The sequence below is a fragment of the Suricata suricatta genome, chromosome 9 (assembly GCF_006229205.1).
Source record: "Suricata suricatta isolate VVHF042 chromosome 9, meerkat_22Aug2017_6uvM2_HiC, whole genome shotgun sequence".
Taxonomy (NCBI): domain Eukaryota; kingdom Metazoa; phylum Chordata; class Mammalia; order Carnivora; family Herpestidae; genus Suricata; species Suricata suricatta.
This window is the reverse complement of record NC_043708.1, coordinates 94,107,529-94,134,143: the sequence shown is the minus strand read 5'-3', so window position 1 is coordinate 94,134,143 and position 26,615 is coordinate 94,107,529. Positions and strand designations below refer to the sequence as shown.

The 26,615-nt window shown below is 43.4% G+C and overlaps 1 protein-coding gene and 1 long non-coding RNA gene across 6 annotated transcripts in view; one reads left to right on the top strand and one right to left on the bottom strand.

Moving 5' to 3' along the window:
• NEDD4 (NEDD4 E3 ubiquitin protein ligase) overlaps positions 1-2,368 on the top strand; it is a 138,134-nt gene extending 135,766 nt beyond the window's left edge. For all 5 annotated transcript variants that reach the window (XM_029951853.1, XM_029951852.1, XM_029951850.1 and 2 more), the window contains 2 exons: positions 1,223-1,295; positions 1,814-2,368. In XM_029951853.1, the coding sequence (XP_029807713.1) occupies positions 1,223-1,295; positions 1,814-1,916 (176 nt within the window). In that variant the 3' untranslated portion in view covers positions 1,917-2,368. The remainder of the gene's footprint in view (positions 1-1,222; positions 1,296-1,813) is intronic.
• Positions 69-21,750, bottom strand: LOC115301853. Its single transcript, XR_003913325.1, has 3 exons — positions 21,682-21,750; positions 774-890; positions 69-165 (listed from the first exon to the last, which is right to left on the bottom strand). It is a non-coding gene; the product is annotated as an uncharacterized LOC115301853 (long non-coding RNA).
• Positions 21,751-26,615: the final 4,865 nt, after the last annotated feature.

The window sequence follows — 26,615 nt, the reverse complement described above, 5'->3', positions numbered from 1 at the left end:
CTCTGAGCTGTCGGCAAAGAGCCTGATATGGAGCTTGAACTCATGAACTGTGAGACCATGACCTGAGCTGAAGTCGGATGCTTAAACAACCAAGCCACCCAGGCGCCCCTGTAATGGATTGTTGGCAGGAGAATCAGGAGGCAGGGAAATATAGGATTCCACGTTCTGGAAAACAATGACAGAAGTACTGAAATTTTAACCATGAACATAATTGTGATGTGTGCCGTGTGAAAAAGCAATACTTTTTGAGAAAACTAATACTGAGAATAGCCAATATTTTTAGTACTGCTTCTGGCAATTACACTCACACATGTAACCGGATTAATTATAAGACAGGGGACAAAGTATGGAAGGTTTTACATCGAGTTGTCAGCACTGACTACCTGGGTGATTGGAGGATGCCAGGAATTGGGGGAGGAAGAGCTACGTGAAAACTTCAAAGGGAAAAAAGTGTCAGAAAGTACCGATAGTAAGACAAAAATGTAGCTTGGATAACATGATGTGCACACAAAATTCCACATGTATGCAAATGCACAAAAGGATTCATGATCTAATTCTTACTTAGATTTAAATGTGAAATTTGAGATGATTTTTATGCCCTTCACTATATTTTTCTCTGTTGCTTCAGTTTTCTTGCAGTGAGATTGTATAATCAGAAAAAATAAAGCTATTTTCAGTGGGACTGAAAAAAGAAAGAAAATAACTCATTTTCTCTTTGTGCCTATGAAGGAGGTGGGATATAGAAACACAGGGCTAGGAAACAGCAGAAGTACCTCCAGGCACGCCACCTCGGGGCAGGGAGACACCCGCCCATAGATGAGCTGATGGAGGGGAATCTTTATCCTGTGTCTTGATGATGAAGCCGTCAAGGATAGGAGAGCCTTCATTTCCTATGAGTTTAAAGAGACTCGATTAGTTCTCTGCATGTTTAAGTTCTGCATTGGAAAACATGAGTTGTCAAGTTCTAGGGATTCTATAAAGAAGAAATGAAACGAGGGGTGCCTGAGTGGCTACCAACTTCAGCTCAGGTCATGACCTCATGGTTTGTAAGCTCCAGCCTCACATCAGGCTCTGTGCTGACAGCTCAGAGCCTGCAGCCTGCCTCCGATTCTGTCTCCCTGTCTCTCTGCCCCTCCCCTAGCACTCTGTCTCTCTCGCTCTCAAAAATAAATGAACATAAAAAAAGAATAAATGAAACCAAAGCAACTCTTCTTCTTTACAGGCTCAAATGGACCACAGTCATTTACAGTGGAACAGTGGGGTACCCCTGAAAAGCTGCCGAGAGCTCATACATGGTAAGTTGTTCCTCAGACCCTTCGAGAACAGGTTTTCTGAGAGCGAAGCCCCCAAGTAGATAGTCGCGGTAGGGAGGGTCCAGCCGCTCCGTGCTGCGGCAGCGGCAGCGATAGAGAGGGCAGAAACACCGACCCAGGAGCGGGTGTGTCTTGCCAGGTGAGCCTGGGCTTGAAGTCCAGGTGGGTGAACATCGAGGCCGGTCTCACCTGTTGACCATATCCTGCCTCCCTTGCATGAAGGATGGGCCGTCCCAGGAAAAGCTAGAACCTTCCCTTTGGGAGGTTAAAGTAGCAGATGAAGCCAGACATTTGGAGGTCAAGGTGGGTGTGAAAGGACACCCCCAAGAAGTCATGGGACAAGTCCATGGCTAGAGTCCAGTCCTGTATCTTCCTTCGCCCCAGTGATGAAATGTCTTCCAGCACTGCTGAGCGCGCCAGGGATAGATGGCAGCATGGCCGTGGGCCACCGGGAGGCTTGCTCTGTCCACGTGGTCACCAGCCCCTCTCTGTTCTTGCAGCTTTAATCGCTTGGACTTGCCACCCTATGAGTCATTTGAAGAATTATGGGATAAACTTCAGATGGCAATTGAGAACACTCAAGGTTTTGATGGTGTTGATTAGATTCCAAATAACAATTTCGAGTGTTTCACTGCCGTTCTTGCGTAAGCAAAATCTTGACTTACGGTTTTCCAGGGAACTACTAAACCTTGGCCATTGTTTCTTCCCAGAGAGTGGAGGAAAATCATATAAAAGCATACAAAGAAATAGTATGACAGCCTTACTATTATTTCATTCACTTTTAAATAATGTGTTGCATTTACACAGCTGTTTCTCTCTGTCTTTAAAGTTCACACCCTAGCATCTAAGTCCCGTGTGCCTGAAGTAGTGAGTTCTGTCCTTAACATTTACCTCTTTGACAGTATTGGCCTGGCAGTTGTTTCTTAAACTACTGAAATGATAACTGTGAAATATTCGTGATAAGTGTCGTGTGTGAAAGGTGTGATGCTTTTTGAGAAGGAAAGCTGAAATTTGGAAAAGAATACTTTACTATTGAGTAAACTGCAAAATCCTTAGTGCTGCCTGCAGCTGTTGTATTATTTTGTAGACCCTCCTACTGCACCTTAGCACCCAGATTTTTGGGAAAACCCTGGGGAAGTGTGTTACCTATACTTTTAGTCAGTTGACTCACTTGCAAAAACAATGCTTACTTCTTTATTTTCAAAGTATTTGGTTTTTGTTAATATGTAGCTTTACCAAACAAGGTGGTTTGTAAGACATGTGAAACGATTTCCGATCTGCAGAGTGTGGGGAGTGGTAACTCCGTCCTCTGGCCCGTATATCCTCACGGCTCCTGGGCATGGTCATCACTCCTTCGTGTTTAAGGACGAAGAATTCCTTCTTCAAACATTAAATGACAGTGCCACAGAGCAGTATTTCTAAATATGCCTTGAAGAGTTAAGTGTATAGTACTTGCCTTTTCTAGTCGTTCTTTACACTTGCACAATTATGTAGTAAATCTATGTTTACAGGGTTTATTATGTTTACAGAGTAAGCTAATTTCTGTAGTTGCATTTTTATATTTTTAGTATTTCACTTTAATCAAAAAAACCAAATAATTTGTTAAAAATAACCAAAGAATAGTCATAATGCACAATTTGTATTAAGTTTATTACTGTATTTCTTATACTTTTTAAAAATACTGTTTACTATGAAAATGATGTTTTACTATAAATCCAAAACTCTTTAGGAAAAATGCTACAAGTAAAATTGTACTTTAACCAAACTGAAGTACTTAAAACTCATGTGCATGCATTCAACAAATGTGGCACTGCGTGCCCGCTGTGGGCCCCGGTACTGTGCCAGGCCCTGGGGGTCAGGGCTGTCAGCTTCAAAGATACCTAGCTCAGTCCTCACCTCGAGGAACTTATAGATGTGTAAATGAATTTGTAAACAATCCAAAGAGGGGTGAGCAGCAAAAGGCAAAAGAAAGAGTTCCAGGGCACCTGCAAAGAGAACGTGTGCCAAGACTATTTCTGTGTTTCGTACGTACATTAGAATGATTATTCAGAAAATGCTCTTGCAGGAAGTTCAACCTGTTTCTCAATATGGCATGTGGTCATTTAGAAATAATTGTAAATATATGTTATGGATCTTCTTAAATACATGTATACTACAAGAGTTGTAAAAAGTTCTCCTGGCTGTTGGTTCCGGTTTGACAACACAGTACCTGTCAGCACGTGGTAGAGATGTCAGGTGTGACGGTAGCCAGACCACTTGCCGAGTACGTCTCCAGCCCAGCTGGGCTTAGGGCAAGTAATCCACAGATCAGTGCACCCCACGTTTTATCTCCACCTGTGTCCACCAGCATGCAGGCAAGACCACCAGATATAGTACCAGTTTTATCACTTACCAGCTGTTTAAACTGAACCTCTCTGGGCCCCTGTTCTTTCATCCATCAAAGAACAATCACACCCACCCTCATTGTCATGGAAGATCGCTCTAAGTTCCAGAGAGCTGCTCTGTAAAGTCTGACACAATCAGAAGATAGATGCTTTGTGCCGACCATCAGATTTTGTCAAATCAGATGTGCACACTAGCTACACTCCCAAAGAAGAACCTCTTCATTTAAAAATAAAATGTCTGCTAATAGATAAAGAAGTAAGAACATCTGATAGTGTGTATATATGTTTATCTGTACATGGATCCTAAATCAGAATTCATTTTCTCCACATCAGCAAAATAATATTAATATGGGCCAATGCATTTTGAAATGTTCTCATTATAGAGACCTTAATGTGAAAACTATTTTTGTTAACACAGGATTTTACCACATGATCGTTTAAATATCATTTCTGTGAAATATCATAGCAGATCAGAGATTGAGAAAATACAAAGTGTGCTTTTCATCTGACTTATAATTCATTTGGATGATCCTGTAAACCCAGTAAAACAAGATGTCAATGAGACCACACACTCCACCAGCTCCCGGCCACGGCCCATCTTCCCTTCGTCGCTGGATGTGGCTGATGGTCGGGATGGAACCTGTGTGAAGTGACAGCGGCCTCTCGTCCCAGACAGAAAAGTTTCCCAAATGCGCTCTACAGCCGGAGAGTAAACAGGGTTATTTTCATAAAGCAAGGATGTTCTATTTTTCTAGAAACTATAAGCACATAATGTTAGCCTATATTTTCTCTGTAATCAAACTTTAACACAGACAAAATTTTAATACAAACGTTTCATCCTAACTCAAATTTAAAATGCTATTTTTCATTTTTTTATTTATAATGCTGAAATTATTCCACATAATTATCAAGTCAAACACAATTTGTTTTGATTATAAGCCATTTGACATTGTTTTTAAATTTTTTCTGTATGATAAATATATATCAAGATTAATGTATCAAATTTATTGCATAAAGTATCAAATCATTTTTAAAAATCTTGATGCCACAAATAAAGTTCTATTCTAATAAAAACAAACTCTGTGATTCATTCTTAAATAGAAATGTTTCCAAGGCCACTATTCTGGGTGATATTTTCTGGTCTGGTTCTTTGCAGCAACATGAGGAGTTCTCTCAAGAGCATCTTAAATTTGTATCTGATGAATTGGCAGGATTATAAATGCATAACCACAGATAATTTCCATTTTACAAACAGGTAATTTTCCAAAAGTCTGGTTGTTAGTGAAAGATCCAGAAGATAATATAATAACAAAGTTATAAATGGACTAGATTCAGACAGGCTATTGCTCATTCAAGAAGCCAGCTTGTAACCAAACCATTATTTATAACCTTGTTTCTATGAAAGCAGGAGTTCCAAGTATTAATTCAGAACTAAGTATCTTTTCCTCCTTCCTCTAGGCACCTGGAAGTTTCCCCAGTTAGAAGGGAATCCCAAACTAATTCAAGCCAGCCCTGGGAATGTACTATTCGAGCCCCCTGTTTGTGCTAAAATCCAGACCATAGCTTTTAATCCTTGGGAGTCAGGCGCTGCCCTCTCCATTTCTGCCCCTTTGGGACTAACCAGCTCCGCCTCAGTGAGCCCACCCCTCTCCTCCCTTTACCGGAAACCTTTGTTTTGCAGTCCATTAGAATCTTAGGGCCTCACTATGAGTAGATTTGTGTGTATGTTTCTTGAAAGGTAAAGATTAACACTAACTTGGCTGCCTGTTTGGTTCTCCCAGTTACTGCCTCAGTAGCCGTCTATGCAGGCCCTCCACCCACACCAGTGTTTCCTCTCTAATACACACAGCTGATCAGGTCACTCTGCCAAACAACCTCCGAAGGCTCCCCGGAACCAGAAGTACGAAGCACAAGCCAGTGGCACAAAATGCAGGCTGATCTCAGCTTCGTGTAAGAGATTTCCACCTCCCCTCACAGCCCACCCAGGCCCCTGTGCTGGACCCACACCAGGCCTCTCCCCAGCCTCTGATCACTGCAGCCTCCTCAGTGCCTGCTCTTCTTGCATGCTTCCACGCCTGCTGTCCACCTGAGAATCACTCCTTTGAGACCAGTGGGAAGGTGCTGTGGCCTCGACATTTGATATATACTAGCCGTGAATGGCACTCTATTGCGATGCTTTGGTTTTACATCATTCTCTTCTACAGACTTTTGGCCAGCGTCAGGACAGAGATGATCTAGTACGCATCTTCTTAATATGTACATTTCCCCAAACAAATATTTGATGAATATGACGATCTGATAAACACTACAGCCCACATGGATTGAGCCCCCTCAGTGTCCCTGGCTCTGTGCAGTAACTTGCAAGAAGCTCTGTATTGGGGGGACACTGGGAACTATACAAATAGATATGCAGAGGGAGCTTGATTGTGATCCTGCTGAGCACCGGGGTCTGCAGTAAACACTTTACATGGATCCCATTTAATCTTCATAAAAACTCAGTGAGGCAGGTTTTATAGGCTCAAGAAGGACAAGCAAATCACCTGAGGCCGCACAGCTTGTAAACCCAGTGGATTATGAACCACAACAAAGTAGGAAAAGCTATAGGATCCAACAAACAAATCAGCATTTGGTAGTAGTTTCCTACGGCTGCATAACAAATTACCACAAAGTCCAGCAACTGAAACCAACACCCATTCATTATCTCACAAGGCCAAGAGCAAGGTGCCAACCAGCTGGGTTCTTCTGTGCCTCCATGATCCTTTAGGTGGTGGACAGTATCCAATTCCTTGTGACTGTGTGTCTAGGTCCCCATTTTCTCCCCGGCTGTCAGCTGGGGGCCACTCTTCCAGATGCCACCTCTCTCTTCAAGCCAGCAGTGGTGTGTGGAAAAATCTTCATTCTTGGAATCTCCCTGGTGTCCCCTTCTGTCACCAGGTAGGGGTAAGGAAAGGTCTCTGCTTTTCAAGGCTCACTTGACTAGATGAGGCTCATCTGAGTAATCTCCCCTTTTGAAGGCTGACTGTGCCCTAGGCAGAACACAGAGTGAGAGCTTACCACATTCACAGGCTGCAGGGATTGGACCCTTAAACTGTCGGGGCTATTACTGGAAATTCAGCCTCCCGTGCAAGGAAAAAGGTAAAGAATGGCAAAGGTTTATGGAGATGCAGCTTGAAAAATACTGAAATGTATCTAATTTTATAGTGTGCAGTTCATTTTTCCATCCATTGCCAATGAAGTGCCAGATGGATAAACTAATGCTAATATGAGCCCATAGGATTTGACTTCAGCAGTTGTACATTCACAAATCCTTGCTCTCAGGTGAGCCACCCATTTGTGTTTTTGTTTTTGTTTTTATTGTTTATTTATTGTTGAGAGAGAGAGAGAGAGAGAGAGAGAGAGACAGAGTGTGAGTGGGGGAGGGGCCGAGAGAGAGGGAGACACAGAATGCGCAGCAGGCTCCGGGCTCTGAGCTGTCAGCACAGAGCCTGACGCAGGGCTTGAACTCATAAACCATGAGTTCATGACCTGAGCTGAAGTCGTGTGCTTAACTGACTGAGCTACCCAGGCGCCCCTGTGTTTGTTTTGTTTTTTCAGTGATGTCAAGGTTAGATTGGCCTGAAATTAGATTCAGCTCATCATTAAAAGACTCCTTATTATTTAAAGGGAGACAAAATATCATAGCTGCTCTTTTTGTTTGAAGGGTTGGTATTCTTCCCAGTGAAATCATGTTCCGGATGGTGAGGTTAGGTGCAAATCAACTTAGAACTGAGAAGGGAAGAAAGATATTTATAACCCAGAGCTGCTGATCATCTGGGGGCTTTCAGTCTCTGGGGACAAGGGAAAAGGGTTCTGCATACACCCTGGTGACTGAAGGGTCCTGTGGAGTCACCCAACTCTGGAGCAGAGGCTTTTTTCTCCTTGGGACGCTAACCAGAAATTAAAACCATAACTATAGGTCCACGAGCATGCTCAGTCCATCATTTAGGTTCTGATTTACATTCTCCCATGAAAAATAACCAATTATTATGAAGGCAAACCCCATGCCTTCCTGAGAGTTGTTTTTCTTTAACACGCAAATTTTATAAATGAGAAACTCAGGCATATTCTCTCAAATTAAGGAGAGGCGATGAGCACAGTGAGCTAAGGATAATCCCAGTTTAAACAAACAGGATTTTCATTGATGCTAGGCTTGAAAATGCAGGCCAGATTAATGACTTTGTTAATACTCAGTCACTGGGCCTTAACCCAAGTGTAGCATAAATATTCTTCCAGACTTGACGACAGTGAAAGAGCTTATGTTTGGCCCTCCAAAGGGATGACCAACTTCTCAGTGATAAATGGGTAGTAGCCACCTGGGTTTGCTTTCATAATATGGCTGTTTATTGTGATGGTGCAATGCTCATGAATGCATGTTGATGTTTGTGATTCTAAGCTACAAGGAATTCTGTAATGTTTATCCTTGTCTACTTCTTAAAAAAAAGAAAGTGTGAGAAGCAAGGACAGAAAGCTCTGTTAACTCAGTCACTACTAAGGCGCCAGATATCTGGAGTTGCCCCAGAGGCTCAGTTAACGTATCTGCCCCCTTCCCATCTGGGAACAATGTGAACCAAAATTTGGGATCTATTGTCAAGACCTCTAACTACTAATTTAAGCGTTGTCTGGGCAGGAAAAAGGAACATGCAGCACATACTACAAGCTTTTGGACTATTGAAGACCTTACCCAGAGCCAACCCCTAACCCAGCACTGCCCAATAGGAATACAGTACTGGGCGCCCGGGGGGCTCAGTCAGTTAAGCGTCTGACTTCAGCTCAGGTCATGATCTCATGGTCTGTGAGACTGAGCCCTGAGTTGGGCTCTGTGCTGACAGTGTGAAGCCTGTTTTGGATTTTCTGTCTCCCTCTCTCTTTGCCCCTATGCCACTAGCACTCTGCTTCTCTCAAAAATAAATATTAATTTTAATAATAAAAAAGAAATACAATACAGGTGACCAGTATAATTTTAAGTTTTCTAGTAGCACATTTTTGTTTTTTTTAAGTTTATTATTTATATTTGAGAGGGAGAGAGAGAACAAGTGAGGGAGTGGCAGAGAGGGAGACAGAATCCCAAGCAGGATCCACACTGTCAGTACAGAGCCCGACGTGGGGCTCATACCCACAAACCTGAGCTGAAGTCAAGAGTCAGACGCTCAATCAACTGAGCCACCCAGGTGCCCCATCTAGTAGCACATTTTAAAAAGTAAAAAGAGATCAATAACTTTCATTGCAATAATATTTTGAGAGGAACATTACTGTTCCAGCATGCAAGCAATATAAAATTGCTAGTGAGATAGCTTTCCTTTCCAAGTGCTAGGTCTCCGGAACGTAATACATATTAGGCATAGGGCGCATCTCAATCCAGACTGGCCACATTGCAAACAGCCATGTGTGGCTGCTGCCACCGCCAGGCTCAAGGGGCCTCGCTCCTGCCTCCACACAACAGTGGGGACTGAGAAGTAGCTGAAGTGGGTCACCTGGGAATGTGCTAGATTAGCTGGCTTTCTCCAGGCAACTCCAGACCCTTGGAAGAAGTTCCTCTAGAAGAGCCAAATGCTGAAAACAAAGCAACATTCTGGACATTGTTCTATGGCTTTTCCAAATGTTCTATTTAGGAGCTTAAGGATGGCAGCCTGGTTGAAAGGGGAACTGTGTTCACACTGTAAGTCCACTGTTTCCACTCAGATTGTACGTTTAATAGGGATGACCTGGGAGAAATCAGATACGACTTATGGGAAGGAGACTCGATCCCCACATCCCAACCTAAGACTGCTTCCTCGTGCTGACGTTGTCCTCGATGGCGCCCCAGACTGAAGATCACGGAAGCCGTGGGCAGAAGCAAATATATGGGAATTGCCGGAAACCAGCATCCGGGGTGAAGTGCAACTTCTGAGATCTTGGAAGATTGTCACAGGACAGGGTGAAGGGGACAGGAATGGCGGGGGGGGGGCGGGGGGTTATGGGAAAGAAATAGCCAGAAAGTTGGGGGTGGCGATAAGATTGGACAAGTGGGAGGGGAAAGCCACCACAGAGGAGGGAACTCCACGGGGTCGCAGGGGGTCACCTGGGAAAGAACCCCTTTGACATTACAAGGAAGGCAGAGACTGTGGGAGAGACATCTGTTTGTTTTTTCTGGTGCAAAGAGAATAACAAAATGAGACCAGGAGGGCTAATAGGCTGCAGATGGAGAACTTCTGGCTGAGAGTTCAGTCCGGCCAAAGGCTTTGAACTGGAACCAACCCTCTAATTTTCAGCAGTGCGTGTGGCCCATGAAAAAGAAAGAGTGAAATACAAGAGACTCACCAGAGAGAATTATGAGTTCCTCCCAGTGAGTAAGCAGAGGTTATATTGGCTGGAGAAACAGGAGCTCGAGTGTGAAAGGCCTTATATTCAATGCTAAGGAATCCAGACGGTATATGCTATCAACAACGGAGAAGCTATTCAAACGTTACAAATCAACAGCTTGTGATTTGGCATAAACTTGAGAAACCTTGCGCCACCTAGTTAGGGGTAGCAAGAGTTAAGAGCAGGTGCTAGTTGGGAAAACATGCCAGTGACACAGGAGAGAGATGGCAGCACCGGAACCCAAGGTGGAGAGGTGGACTTTGCCAGAGGTGGCAGGCTGAATCAGCCCCTGCTGTTGTTTCAGGAGAGGCAAGAAGAGCAGACAGGCTTCTGGGCTGTACCCACTCTGATATCCAGACTGGGGCAACGACACAGGTCTCATGCTGCCACCGGAACAGAAACGGGAGATATGGGCTCTGCACATGTGATCAAAGGAGGCACTTGGTTGGCAGCTGTGGATCAGAAAGTGGGTGGGGATTTGAAGGTCATCAGCAAATAATTGAGAGCCTGTGGAGACCATATTACATGTGCGGCAAACTAGGAAAGCTGCTCCATATTACCAGGTACCACTTCTGATCATTGTATTCTGCCCTGTAATCAATGGAATAAATGATTCCATTTGGATGATTGGGGGTCAATTATAATAAAAGTAATTGGTAGTGTTTTTCTAGACCAAACCAAACTGTTAGGTGTTTCATCCCTCTTTGTTAGGTCTCCTAGGACTCGTAATCATTGCCAAACAGCTTCTCGCCTCATGCCAACACCCCCTACACACACACACACACACACACACACACACACACACGCACGCACGCACGCACGTACGCGCATGCACGCCAGTGCACACACCTGTAGCCTGTTGCCTGTTGATGACCAGGCTCCTGCTCTCAGCGTTCCACGTGCCAGGCCAGATCTCAATTTGCTCCCACCTGAGACCCTGTCTGTGCTTCCCCCGCCCCAGTCTTCACTTTAGCATCCAGGTGCTGGCAGGCTAGCGCTGTGGCACTCCAGCCCTAGCAATTGTGAATAACTGCTGATTGGGGAAAGCTCTAGAAAGCCCATGAGGAAGTGGGGTGGGTGGAGAAGATGAAACAGGTCAGAGGTCCTGAGGAGAGAGGTGAAGATGGGCTCCAGGACCTTAGGGGTCTCGGGAGAGGACGCGGAGGCCAGAGGTGAGCCGAGGAGCCTGGGACAGCACAGAGGAGGTGGTGGCAGGCTGCCCGGCAGGAGCTGTTCTGGAGCCTGTGCTGTCACAGAACTACGTGGGTGAAGCCTTGGTGACTCCAGGAGGGGGAGCAGGTAAGGCAGCAATCCCCGCAGGGCGGCGTGAAATCCCCTCCTCTACCTGCGTTCCCCAAATGACCCTCAAGTGCCTAAATGGCTACATTTAGTTGGGGTCCAGCCTTCCCAGCAGGAGTGGTGAGATTCACGGGCAATCAGACATGCCCCCCACACCCATTTGCTGACGACTGAAATTGTCTTTATAGAAAATAAGACCTTTTACTTCCATACTTAAAAGATTGGGTTATAATACAAAGGAAAAGATTGCTGACCCCATATGTATTCATAGTAACGTGTAGATGACTGAGGTAAGAGCTGTTCCAATAGTGACAGAGGTAAGGAAGAGGGACACCTCCCCTCGTTTGGAAACGTGGCCTGAAATGGAGGCTGTGGTCGGGAAAAGGCCCATATTCCCAGTCTCTCCCATTTATCGTGGGTTCTGTTTACGTGAAACCAATCTCAGACCCAGAGAAATGACCAGGGCAGAGTTCCCAGTGTGAGCAGTGGTGGTGGTGGTGTTAGCTGCAGTGTGGCCCACTGGATTATTTTATCTGCCTGAGATTTCACTTGAGACTTTTGTGTAGACGAATTTCAGAAATCTCTTTGACTCAAGATGCTTCCAGATATTTAGTTACTCAAAAGATGCTTACTATTCATGGGCATGAACTCAGAGAACAAATATGCATATACCAAGAAGGACAGACATAAATGTGAGGTTTTCCTTAATTATACTGGTTCCCTAGTTAAATACAACAGGCACTACTTGTGTGAGTCTACAGAATCTTTTCCAGAGTGACAATAACTTTTTCCCTCTGACTCACCCTCTTTCTTCATCTCGGCCTCCCCTGCCAGCACTGCGGGGAGGCCCTCATTCCAAAGTCCGTTTGCCAGGTTATGGGGCCCTGGAAGTCTCTTCAACTGGTGGAACACAGATTTCTCAGCCCTTTTAAAATGATCTCACATACACACCGTGGTCAGAGTAGTGACTCAGCCACTGAGAGGATGTTTTTTAATCCACAACAAATGTTTGAAAGCTACAAACCGCTCCCTCTCCTAATTAGGACACTGGGACGTGCTAGACACAAGGTGCACTGACTCACTCTAGAGAGTCCCTCACATTTGGACAGTGCTTTCAATTCTCTTTAATGTATTTTTATTTAATTGTCTCACTGTATTCGATACAAAAAGTGAGTAGGGCAGGCGCCAATACTCTCATCTGACAGATCAAAAAGGTAAAACAAGACACAGCAAGTCACAGAGTAAATTAGGAGCAGACTTGGACCTAGGAGTGAGGTCAGCCTCTTTGGGTGGTCCCCTGGCCCAGGCTTGATAGAATTTCAGACCTTTGTACCTAGGCCTGATGAGCTCACCTGAATCTCACTGTGCCTGACCTGCAGGTGAGGTTTGGAAGTATCAGTCACGGGGCTGGTACACTTCCTCCCATCCAGATAGAACAGGTGTGGATACGTCAGGTGCACGCTGTGCACGCCCGTGCCGGGGCTAACGGGCACTAGGAACTAACCAGATTTGCATGTGTTCTTGTAACCTTCTTAGGCTGTCAAAGTGGTACTGGTAGTAAACAATATTCCTAAAATAACAAGTATCAGTAATGGGTAAAATTTTCCAAATAGTTTAACATTAGAAATCACAAATCGAATATACCTAGATGCTTTGGGCTTAGAACACCACCCTTCATTTACACAGGGGGCTTGCTAAATATCCTCCAGTGAGTCTTTTTTCCGTCCCTCAGACCCTGTTCTCTGCATCTTGATCAATTCTTCTCTGCTGTTCTGTGTGCTCTGTGAGCGGGTGTGAGAGTAAGAAGGGAGGGGGTGCACATGTGTAAACTTCCCGCAGCATCTCCACCGGCTGGTTATCCTAATACAAGGGCTTTGCTGTCCTGGCTATGAAATTTACTTTTTTTCCCCCCTAAAGTTTATATACTTAGGTTTTTTACAATTTTTAAAATAATAGTTTATTGTCAAATTGGTTTCCATATAACACCCAGTTCTTCTCCCCACAAGTGTCCCCCACCATGACCATCACCCCCTTTCCCCCTCCCCCTCCAGCCCTAGGTTCGTTCTCAGTATTCAATAGTCTCATGATTTGTGTCCCTCTCTCTCTCCAACTCTCTTTCCCCCTTCCCCTCCCCATGGTCCTCTGTTAGGTTTCTCCTGTTAGACCTATGAGTGCAAACATATGAAATTTACTTTTTCTCCTCTGCTGTATTCTAAACTTTTGTGTCCCAGGTCACTGACTCCATTGGTTATATCAGCCTTCCCCTGCCCCTCTTCAAGAGAGAAACTGTTTATCTTTCTCAAGCAATTTTATGGTTTAGGTGGGAAAAATCTGGCTCCCCGCCAAGCCCTGAGAGGAAGATCCAAGAAAGAAAATAATCCTGTATTTCTGGCATTTCCTGGCTGCTCAGAGCATCCCTGTACAGCTGACATTGATAAAATTTCATCAAAGGCATTGGTCAATCAGGCTACGGGTTTCTAAAACATCACTTACTATGGGAGTCCTATTAGCACTTAAGACATTCTGGTCTTTTTTCCGCATAGAATGTGGCATATGCTGTCTTAGTTTTACGTGTTCTCACATTCCTACGGACTCAATACAGCCCCTCAAGTAATTGAAAAGCAATTTAAAAATAAAACTTGACACCCCTGACAAACACAAAAGCATTCTTGAACAAATGGAAAGACACCTTCTGTTCTTGTACATGATGACTCAACATTATAAAGATGTCATTTGTCCTAAGTTAATTTAAAAATTGAATGCAATACCAATGTACTTTCTTAGATAGGTTGATATTAAATAGCACTCACATGGAAAAACAGAAATGCAAAAATAGCCAGGAAACACTTGAAAAAGAATAAGAAATGACTAGCCCTACCAGATTGTAGCATATACAATAAATCCTGTATAATTAAAAGTGTGTGTGGAGGGGGGCACCTGGGTGGCTCAATAAGTTAAGCTTCTCACTTCAGCTCAGGTTGTGATCTCACAGTTTGTGGGTTTGAGCCCCGCTTCGGGCTCTCTGCTGTCAGCATGGAGCCTGCTTTGGATCCTCTGCCCCCCTCTCTGCCCCAAATATTGTTTCTGTCTCAAAAATACACATTAACATTTTTTCTTAAAGATTCTCTCTCTCTTTCCCTCTGGTCCTCTCCCCATTCATGCTCGCTCTCTCTCTCTCTCTCTCTCTCTCTCTCAAAAAATTAAAGTGTGGGGGCCCCTGTCTGGCTCAGTCAGTAGAGCATGTGACTCTTGATCTCGAGGCTGTGAATTCAAACCCCAAACTAGGTGGAGAGATTACTTAAAAATAAAATCTTTCCCAAAAAATGGGGCAGGCCACATAGACTCTTAAAAAAAAAAAAAAAAGAAAGTGTGGCTGGCCACATAGACCAATAGACCAACGAAAAAGAAAAGAAAGCCCCAAAATACACCCAAGTATAGATGGGACATTATGGGTCAAGTTAGTAGAAATTAAGGGTGGCATCTCAAATCCTAGGGGAAAGATGGACATTTTAATAAATGGTGCTATTCACAATAGTCAGAGAAAGTGGAAACAACCCAATGTCAACCTAATGAATGGATAAACAAAATGATGTATTTACAAAATGGAATATTATCCAATAAAAAATTAAATATAGAGACATTCTGCAACATGACTGAACCGTGAAAATGTTCTAAGTGAAAGAAAGCAGTCAGAAAAAAACCACCATTGTGTGATTCCATTTATATGAAATGTCAAAATTAGGCAAAACCACAGGGACAGAGAGTGGTTAGTGGATCTTGGGGCTGGAGAAGAATAGAGAGTAAGATACAAGGCTTCTTTTGGGGTAATGACAATGTCCTAAACGTAGATTGTGTTGATGGCTGCAGAATTCTGTGGATGTAATAAAGCCATTGAATTAGGGCTACCCAAGTGGCTTATTTGGTTGTGCATCTGACTTCAGCTCAGGTCATAATCTCACAATTCATGAGTTGGAGCCCCACATGGGGTTCTGTGCTGACAGCTCAGAGCCTGGAGCCTGCTTCAGATTCTGTCTGTCTCTCTCAAAAATAAACATTAAAAGAAAACCATTGAATTGTACACTCAAAAAGGGTAAATTTCATGGTGTATGAGTTACATCTCAATGAAAATGCTAAATAAGGGACAAAGGACCAAAAATCCAATAGATAAATGGGGATATTTATCAAACATGAAAAAAATGTTCAAATTCATTCATAATTAGAGAAATACAAGTTCAAGGATACTGAGAAAGTACTTTTCACCTGTGATATTGGCAAAAATGACGAAGTATGATGATACACTCTGTGGTCTGTGGAGAGACAGGCATTCCCACGTGACGCCGGTGGAAATGCAAGCTGCAAAGAGGATTAGGCAATACCTAACAGAACTGCGAATGCAATTTGACCCGGCAATAACACGCCTAGGAAACTATTCTGCAGAGGTGCTTCCAACAAAGTGAAAATAAAGGTGCACAAGGTTCTTCACTGCAGCACTGCTGGGAATTGCAAATTGAAATGCTCATTCATAGGGGACTGATTGAAGAAGCTGTAGTTCATCAATAAAATGGAGTACCAAGCAGCTCTATAAAATACCGAGGAACACGGCCATAAAATTGAGATGGAATGATTTCTAGGATATACTACTGAGTTAGAGAAAAATAACGTGAGAAAGAGCATCTGTATAATTGTTTTCCTTTGTGCAAAAAAGTACAGGAAGAATAAGCCAGAATAAAGAGATAGGTTACTGTTGTGAGTTAAATTGTGGTCCCACCACCCCGTTTCCCCACAGCCCTGAAAAGTTACGTTGAAGTCCTGATGCCCAGTACATCAGAACGGGACCTTATTTGGGAACAAGGTCATTGCAGATAGAATTAGTTAAGATGTGGTCATACCGAAGTAGGGTGGCCTCTGATCCAGTGTGAGGACTAGTGCCCTTATGAGGAAAGTGACCATGTAAAGAAAGACAAAGGGAGAGCACCAGGTGAAGATGAAGGCAATGATAAGGGTGAGGAAAAAGCCAAGGAACAAACAGGTTGCCCACGGACCCTGGGAGGTTAGCGCACGGCAGGATCCAGATGGAACACGGCCCTGCCAACCTGTCACGTTGGGTCTCCCCTCCAGAACCGTGAGACAACACGGCCGTCATTTTAAACCACTCAGTGTGTGGCACTTAGAAAGCAGCAGACCTAAGAAATAGAGTTCCCTACAGGGGGTGGGTGTGAAAGGGGTTGAAAGAAGAGGGGAATTAGGATGCGGTGGTGGGGATGAGGAGGGAGCAGCATTCTCTGAATAATCCTTTCTGTGAAGCGCTGATCAGAATCATAGTAACGTTTTACATACCACCCCAAACTAAACATTTATAATCAACCAGGATGTGGGAGAACCCAATGTGGCACACAAACAGTAAAATGGGAACCCAAACCGAACTGAAAATGAATAACATAACTACACTAAAGGGAGTGAGGAAGAAAAATAACCCAGCTGCAAAAACAATATTTTGAATGGAAACTGTCAGGTTAAAGACAGCGTATATAACTACTCTCTGCCAGTTCCTATGTTTATTTCTCACAGTGGCATGGATTAGCAACTCTGAAATTACCAAAGGTATGTTCCAGGAGGGAGCAAACATATAAGTAAATACATTGTGGATGTTGAAAGTCCTATTTCTCAAGGTCTGACAAGGAAGTTCCCAAAAAGAGAAGGGAGAAGGCTGGATGGAGCTCTACAGGACTGGATCAAGTTTGGAGGAAATGTGATAAATGATGTTTTGTGGATATGTAAAGATAGATCCATCGTTCTCCGTAAAAGGACCCAGGGCTCCTTGGACAAATGGTTGAATCCTGGGCTGGGGTAGGGAAAATTAAAGATGAGCCTTGAACAACTTGTAATTACAGAAATAAGTTGCTCAAAAACTGATACAAAGGCATCAAAAGGTCACAGGAGCCAACATGAAGGAGCTCTCCACAGAATAAAATGAAGTTCCATGAGTCTGTACTGATACAAATAATTGAATAAATAAATACATGAGTGGAAGCTTCTTCCTTACAGAAGAATTCCAATTAATGTAAAAGGAATGAGAGAAATTGTGATTCATAATTAGGCAGTCACCACCATAGTAATTATTGCAGGCAATGCCCACCAATCGATGTTAAAAGTGCAAAAGTTGAAGAGAAATGAGTAGCTGCATACTTTCAAAGTGTCTCCCTTGCAGGGCACCTGGGTGGCTCAGTTGGTTAAGCATCCGGCTTCGGCTCAGGTCACGATCTCATGCTTCGTGGGCTCAAGCCCCGCGTCAGGCTCTGTGCTGACAGCTAGCTCAGAGCCTGGAGCCTGCTTCAGATTCTGTATCTCCTTCTCTCTCTGACTCTCCCCTGCTCACGCTGTCTCTCTCTGTCTCTCAAAAATAAATAAATAAAAACATTAAAAACATTTTAAAACAAAGTGTCTCCCTTGAGGTATGAATTACCAAGGAAAATCATAACGTTGCCGTGGAGAAACCCTGTGGACAGCACCTTAACCAAGTGACCAAGGTTAACCTTAAGAAGTCATGTGGATAGCATGCAGTCCCAATACGAGGCAGTGAGAAGGGCACACTTGTGAACTTCTTGCCAAAAACGCCTAACTCCAATACAATAGGAAGACCTCAGTTAAACACAATTTGAGATAGTCTACAAAATAACTGGCTAGTGTTCCTCAAAAGTGTCAAAGCCATGAAAGGCCAGGGGCCTGAGGAACTGTCACAGACTGCAGGAGACTAAGGGTGCAGGACTACTAAATGAAGTGTGGGGTCCTGGACTGGATCCTGAGACAGAAAAGGGACAATAGTGGAAAAACTGGTGAAATTAAGATAGGTCTATATTTTAGTTAATAGTATGGTATCAATGCTAATTTCCTGATTTTGATCATCGGAGCATGATTATAACACTGAGGGAAGCTGGATAAAAGATGTGTGGCTGGGGCGCCTGGGTGGCTCAGTTGGTTAAGCGTCCGACTTCGGCTCAGGTCCTGATCTCACGGTTTGTGGTTTGGACCGCAGTGTCGGGCTCTGTGCTGACAACTCAGAGCCGGGAGCCTCCTTCAGAATCTGTGTCTCCCTCTCTCTCTCTGCCCCTTTCCCACTCATGCTCTGTTTCTCGCTGTCTCAATAATAAATTTTTAAAAAATTAACAAGTAAAAAAAATAAAGGTGTGTGGGAAATCTTTGCACATTTTTTATGGCAACTTTAAGATTAAAATTATTTCAAAATAGGAAATACTGTAGTTTGAAATTCTTATGTATGCAACTATTACATCCTTAGTTCTGCCTCCTGAGAAGTTTTAGTTCCATCCCCATATCTGTAGACAGTGTTTCTGCCTCTATTCCTTGATTCATGAATTTTACATTTTATTTATTTCCTGCCATAATAAACACTATAGTTCATTGATTCTACCTCTTGCCATCATTAACTTCTAATATTGTTATATTCTGACTTTCAATTTCTCTGTGGATCCATCACTATAATCTGAAGGTTATGTCCCCCAAAAGTCCTATGTTCAAATCCCAACCCCTGAAGTGTTGGGATTAGTAGGTGAGGCCTACGGGGAGACATTAGTCAAGAGGCTGAGCCTTCATGAATGGGACTAGTGTTCTTTGAAAAGATCCCACAGAGCTCCCTGCTTCTTCTGCCGTGTGAGGACAGAAGTCTGAACCTTGGAAGGGCCCTCACCTCACCATGCTGGCACCTTGATCTCAGACCTGCAGCCTCCAGAACTGGGGGCAATAACGTTCTGCTGTTTATAATCCACCCAGTCTGTGGTGTTTTGTTACAATAGCCAAACAGACTAAGATACCCAGTTTTATAACTTTAAGTAAAAATGGTACCTTTGATATAACACTATGTTAGCATATTGGAATTAACGTATAAAGACTTTTTAAAAAAGATATCTTATTCTCTTCTTTCATCTACTATAAACAATATTCTTGGCTTCATATCAGCACCCCTACTTTTCCATCCAGCGGTCTTCTTTCTTTCTCTTAATCCTGTTCATTTGACTTGGAGTTTTCCATTTTGAAGAGTCATAATAGGGGCACCTGGGTGGCTCAGTCACTTGAGGGTCCAACTTCAGTTCAGGTCATGATCTCACAGCTTGTGAGTTCGAGCCCCATGTCGGGCTCTGTGCTGACGGCTCACCTGGAGCCTGCGTCAGATTCTGTGTCCCCCTCTCTCTCTGACCCTCCCCTGCTCACGCTCACTCTGTCTCTAAAAAATAATAAATAAATGTTAAAAATTTCTTTAAAAACAACAAAAAAAATAAGAGTCTTAATAGTTACATTTGTTTTGAGACCATCACTTAGTCTTCCTTGTACTACCTGTTGGTTAAGCCCAGCAGCTGAAAACCGTTAAGCAACAATCATATTGTTACAACCAGGTAAATAATTTACATAGTGTATACACTATAATTAAAGTTCCTCTTTTTTTTCTGGGCAGGTTTCTGTTTTCCTGGAATTTCTCATTAACTTTCTGTTTTGTTTCTTCTGCCAATTTTATTTATCATATTCCCAATTATTTCCAAATTCTTCAGGACTTTAAGTATTCTATTAAGTTCCCATTTTCCCAGAGACCTCCTTCCTGGAATGCCTGGCTTCCTGCTTAGGGGGAAACTATTTTCTCAAGGACTCTCTGGGATAACCTTGACTCCCTCCTAGATTGGCGACAGTATTTCCTAGGTCTTGTTTCTTCCTCAATTTGCTCCCTCCATTTTCGAGAGCATATCCTAAAGTAAATTCATAAGAATACCTTTGAATAGGGCACCTGGTGGCTCAGTCGGTTAGGCGGCTGACTCAGGTCATGATCTTGAGGTTTGTGAGTTCGAGCTCAGTGCAGAGCCTAGTTGGGAGTCTCTCTCTCAAAATAAATGAATAAACTTAAAAAAAAAAAAGTTTTGAATTAAATAGGTTCAGTCCTTACTTGCCTGAAAATGCTTTGGCTTTACCCTCATATTCAAGTGACAGTTCTGTTGGGTATACAAATGTTGAAGATCTTTTTCCCTCAGAATTGTAAGGTCTTTGTCCCAATGTCCTCTAGCATTTACTTTTGCTTTTGCCACTCTGACTCTTGTTTTTTGATGGATATTCTGTTTTAATCTCCCCTGAAACATTTAGAATATTTTTCAGTCTCAGTATTGTGAACTTTCATGTTCTATCTAGACATGAATCTACAAATCATTTTTTAAATTTACGAGGTATTTGCCCATTTTAATTGCAGTGTCACTCACTGACATTGTAATGTCATTCAGCATTAGACATTTTTCTTAAATTCTTTCATAATTTCTACCTTTACAGATTCTTGGTTCTTTTTTCCGAAACTCAGAAGATAGAGGAGTTTAGACCTCCTTGATTGGCCTTCTATGTCTTTTCTTTTTCTCTCTGATATTTAGTGTTTTGTGGGGTTTTTGTGTGTGTCTTAGTGTCTTATTTTTGTGTCTGTGTGTGTTGGTTTTATTTTACTTTCTGGGAGATTTCCTATATTTCTATACTCTAAAATCTATATTTCATAATCTCTATTAAATGTCTATCTCAGCAATCATGTTTTCATTTCCAAGACCTCTTTCTTACATTTTTCCTTTTGTGAATAGTGTTCTGTTCTTGTTTTAAGGACATGATATCATCTCACAGTTTTCTGAGGATATTATTTACAGATTTTTAAAAAGTCTGTTTCCTGAATTACCTTTGTTTCCTCTGGAGTCAATTTTTCTGTTTGTTTAGCTTTTTCATTCATGTAATTTAAACCAACTGTCTGGTGACCCTTGGATTTCTGTTCATGTTTAAGAATGAGGGACTAAGAAATTGTATGATTGGGAGAGGCCTGTCATCTCGCAGGTGACTGAACAGGAAGGCAGCTGTCCACTGGATGTTTAGAATCCAGATAAACAACTCTAGAGATGCTCAACTTGGTCAGAGAGAACTTCTCATTAAAAAAAAAAAAATTTAAGGGGCACCTGGGTGGCTCAGTCGGTTGAACATCAACTCTTGATTTCTGCTAAGGTCATAATCTCATGGTTTGTGGGATAGAATCCCCCATTCGCTGACAATGAGGAGCCTGCTTGGGATTCTCTCTCTCTCCTTTGTCTGCTTCTCCTCTGCTTGCACTCACTCTCTATAAATAAATAATATATATAAATAATACTATATAAAAATATAATATAATAATTAAATATTATATACATAAACATTTTGAAAAATTAAGTGTTTTCCCCAGAGAACAGATCCTAGCTCCTAAGAGTTTTGTATATGCCAGGGGGAAAGATGGTGGGATCAGCTGGTCTGCTCACCTTCCTCCTGGCGTGCCTTGGTGCAGTGGAAATCTCCAGCCTGGGTTCGAGCTCTGGTTGTCTTCCTGGGAACTTCGTGTGAGTGGCTGTCATATCACAGACTTCCTCCAACTGCAGGTCCCACCAGGACATCACCCCCAATCTCAGCCAGGTCAGCTGGTAAAGGCTGACGCCACGAGGTGCTCTCTGTGCAGCCCTGAGCCCGTGGAGCAGGCCAAGCTCTATAAATAGCAGCAGTGATTACAGAGTAACACTCCTTTTAAATGCCTGGATTTTATAGCTTTCCATTCAAAACAGTCCTGGCCCAGTGTTTAGTCTCTCTGGGGGGCTGCCGTAAAGGCCACCTTGTTTCACAGCTAAGGAGAGGTTACAAGGCAATTAAAATATTTTTGTCTCTTTTCCCTTTTGATGATTATTCCCATGCGGTGGCGGCCGCTGGAGCAGTTCCTGCCTCCATTGCCCACAGGGGACTGGAGAATGCGGGGCAGCCACTGAGGCCGAGCTCGAATTAGAGTTTCAGCCTTAACCTTTCTGTTGGTTTTCAGAGATTTAGCAGTAGAAGTCAGAAATATTGGTGTCTTTAACAGTCATAGCTAGGGAACTGTCGCTCACTCTGCAGGGGTGCTTTCCCCTTCAGGAGTAGAGCAAATGCTTCTTGTACCGGAGTAATTAAGTGCTCTAAATGCCACACATGCTTTGGTCTGATAAATGCAGTAAGTACACAAATAAATGCATGTTCTAGCCACATGGAGACGTTTTGGGTAAAGGCAACATTCCACGTCAATTAACTCTGAATTGTAACAAAGTGATAATAATGCTGGTTATAAACATCATCATCATATGGAAAGAACAGCTATCATGATCTTAACATTGATCCTGACATGTACAGCCTCTTCTTAGTGGTTGAAAATACTCATTAACCCTTCAGAGCAACTTCACAGAGCAGCCTAGGCAGGGATCGAGACCACCCCCATCGTACAGGTGAACACACAGAGGCCTCGAGAAGTTCTGGCACTAATTAGTGACCAACGCTGTATTGGGCCTGTCCGAAATCAGCATGTTCCATGTGGTCCATTTCTCTGGGGCCTGGTGGCCAGTGGGCAATAGCCCACAGTTCAGCCTTGCCAGCCCTCCCAGCTTGCTCTCTGAGAGCCAGATGCAGGCTGGTGGCCAGGGTGCTTGTTCTTGCACTCTCCTGAGGAATGGATGACGAGGGGGAGAGGGGAGAGACGATTTAGAATATTAAGGATTCTCTAACTCAGCGGGGACAGATTCTGCAAAACCCTGTTCTTTCTTCCAAAAGGGAAATTATGAAAACTATTTCCAGGAAGGAAAGTATTATGCAAAATAAATAGTTATGACTGTAAATCATGGAAGAAAAACGCCAGCATGGCTTTTGGAGTCTAGTGTAGGCACTAAGGACTGTTGGTGGTGATGCCAATAGAGTTGGCACCTGAGACTGAAAGGACCACAGAGGTGACCTGGGACAGATCCCTTGTTTCACAGGGGGCAACCCCAGGAAGGGGGCGCAGTTAGTGAATTCTTCCATTGATTGGAGATGGCATGAGTAAAGTAGCCCGCACAGAGCCAGGGACCAAGCAGGTACTTACACATCAGTTAGGGAAGCGTTGAGCTGCAAGCAGCAGAGAGCTGGCACTGCAGGCTTGTTTTTCTCACATAACAAGTCCAAGGGTAGCCACGTTGGGCCTGGGTGTTCCTGAGCTTAAACAAGAGAAGGAAGTCCTACTCCTCAGGAGCTGATCTGCCCAGAGGCTGGATGGGGTTCTGGGAGCACAGTGTGACCAGAGAAGAGGGGGCCTTGTTTGGAAACCATAAAACAAACCAAGGACGTATTAACCTAAAGAAGAGGAGCCCGGTGGAAATTTGACCACTAATGTATACATAGGCCCTATGGATAGGCTCTATGCTGCCCCAGGGGTTAGAAAGCAGATCAAGGAGGGGTGCCTGGCTGGCTCAGTAGAGCATGACTCTTGATCTTGGGGTCATGAGTTTCAGCCCCATGTTGGGGGTAGAGATTGCTTTAAAAAAATCAAGGAGTGCAATTGTTGGATGACAGAGTCAACAGGAATAATTTTAAAGATTTGCACTTATTGAAAGTACTGAGTTTCCTGGAAATATCAAGTTGAATAAAGAACTGGAGAGGAGTTTGTGTGTGAAGGGAGGTGGAGGAGGAGGAGGAGGAAGAGGAGGAGGAGGAGGAAGAGAATAAAGGAGTAAGGTGGAGAGGAGAATTACAGCGCTGAATGGAGAGATCATCTCCAAATTTCCTTTCGAACAATTCATTTCACAAGTATCTGCTTAGTTTCTACTATGTTCCACATAGGAACTATATTGTCCAAATAAGAAACTGGTCTGACATTTACGAAAAACTCAGGGAGAGAATACAATGTTTGATGAGTGTTATTTACTGATTGACTTCTCAGGAAACACGTGCCTTCTGCAGATCCGGCCCCATCTCTCCCAGGACCCGCCCCTCTCCCCCCAGCTCCACACAGTGGACCTGTTTCCGTTCAGATTCTCAGGACCAGTGAACAGGACAATCTGTGTAGTTCAGTGACAGCATTTTTTCCAGATACACTGGAGCCTGGGCTTAATATCTGTTCCATGTGACGTCCAGATGTCTGAAGGCGGCTAGGAAGTACCAGAAAGGTAGTGGGGAGCTCCGTCAGTGATTAGCTGTCATATGAGCCTCTCTGGCCCTCACTTCTCTTACCTGGAAAGTGGGAAAGAAGAGTATCTTCCTTACAGAGTTGTCGTGAGTATGTAACGTGATGTGTGCAGTGTTCAGCCCTTGGTATGGATTCAGCAGATGTGATTCATTTAGTTCCTCTGTCTCTGCTCTGCCACTGATTTGATGTCACTTTTCCAGGTTTTGATTGCTTCTCGTGGGTTGGACTAGAACAAGCCCTCTGATTTCTTCCAGGTCTGAACTTTCTGGTGCCGGAAACAAAATGGCTGCCATGTTTTTCCCAGCCTTCACCAGGAGGGGTCTCTGCCAGGAGGTGGCACCACTAATTCATGTTTCCAGCAGAGATGTGGGCTGACCATTTGCTAATCACCCCTCAACTTTGACAAGGAGCCTGAAAAGTGGCCTGCTTAACAGCTGCCTCTAAACTGACTTTTAAAATGATGGTGCCGATGTTTCCCCGGCTGTGACTAGGTTTTCCATCCTTGTTCCTGGCATATCAAAATCGCCTTCCTTTGGACAGTCATCAGTATTTAGGAAAGGGATAAATAGAGAACATGGAGCCAACTTCACCTTTGCAGCAAAACTGCAGATACTAAGCACGTGCTGTTGAATTGCGCCTACCATAGCCCATTTGCATGCTATTCCAAGGGCACAAATGGCCACTTATGCTGGCAATTGCCTAAATGCCACGTAGGAGATCACAGATAGAATTCTGCAGCCTCAGATCTCTGGCAGCAGCCAGGCTGAAGCGGCCCAGAAAATGTGGTTTTCTAGTCTTCTTGGGTTACAATGAACAGGACCAGTCTTGTGCCATGTGGGCAGGACAGGAAAAGGACTTACAGCCAATGCAGCCAAATTCCTAATTTTACCCAAAGCCAGAGCTGGATATGTAAAGTGAATTTAAGACGAAAATTCCCTCACTCTCCTCTACCCTTTGACTTTTCTTAAGAGTTAAAGAAACAGAGAAAGGGAAGAAGAGGGTGGAAAAAAAGGAGAGAAGGAGAGAAAAAGAACAGTAGGTTATTTTTGTGAAATAGTTAACATTCAAATAGTTATCTCGCCTCTTCCCTCCTAAGTAAATAATTTTAAGATTTAGGAAGTGCAGATACGACTGGATGAATTGGCCGTTGCTTTTAGCTTGCCCTGTTTTACACGTGCAAGCTCTAAACGTTTACTTGGCTGGAGGCTGGAAAATTAGTGGGCTAAATCAGATTATCCTGTGGATTGGTTCTGACCTTTTGAATGTTAGGTTGTCAAAACTTTCTTCTCTGGTACCAGCCTCAGCAGAGAATTTCGGATGGATCCACTAGGAAGAAGTAAAAATTACTTTCAGACCCTACACAAGATTTTCTTTATCATCTAAAAAAAAGATGATTATGATTCCTAGTTTATGGCAAAAAAAAAAGAAAAAGAAAAAGAAAAAGAAAAAAAAGTGGTGCAGGAAGAAGAGTTTCCTCCCCAGTGTCTTTTATTAGAACTAAACTGGTGGCTTGAGATTGCTAGAGAAATCACATCACAGACCTTCCACCAAGTCTCCTTGATGGCGGTATAGATCTTGTTAGATAAAGTCATTTTTCTTCATTACGAAACAAGTGCTTTGTAAGTGGCTTTGAAATTTGCATTAAAAAGCCCACATCTTTTTGGTCTTTTGAGGTTTTAGAGGTGGAATGAGCAGTGGGTGGTCAGAATGACGGTTCTACAACGCAGTGTAGATGTCACTGAGGATTGTTGTTACGCTGGGTTGGGAAGACCGGGGGTGGTAGACCCCAGAACATTCTCTCCTGCTCTTGCCCCCACACCATCTGCAGAATGGGAGCAGGTGGCAGGTGGGTGAGAGCATTATCCTGGTTTCGTCTGTTGTTACTTATGGAAAGAAAACCTGCCTGTTGACGTTACGGCTTTCTTCTGGTCTAATGAATGAGACATGCTCTAAAATTTGCCAGGCATCTCATGACGCCACCAACAAATGAACTCTATTAGAAGATTCTGCAGTGGCTTTTAAAAAATGTCACCAACAGCGTGCCCAGTCCTTGCAAAAGGCAATTCTTTTCTCTTGCTTGCTTTAAAGTTATGCTTACAGTGTGTAAATGCCTTTTGTGACAGCACAAGAAAGGTAGAGTTTTCTATTTTGAAAAGCAAACCCAGACAGATTTCTGGCAAACTGGAAGATGCTGTAGGTCTTATTTTCTCCCTTTCCCACAGTGTCAAATTAAATGTTAGAGGA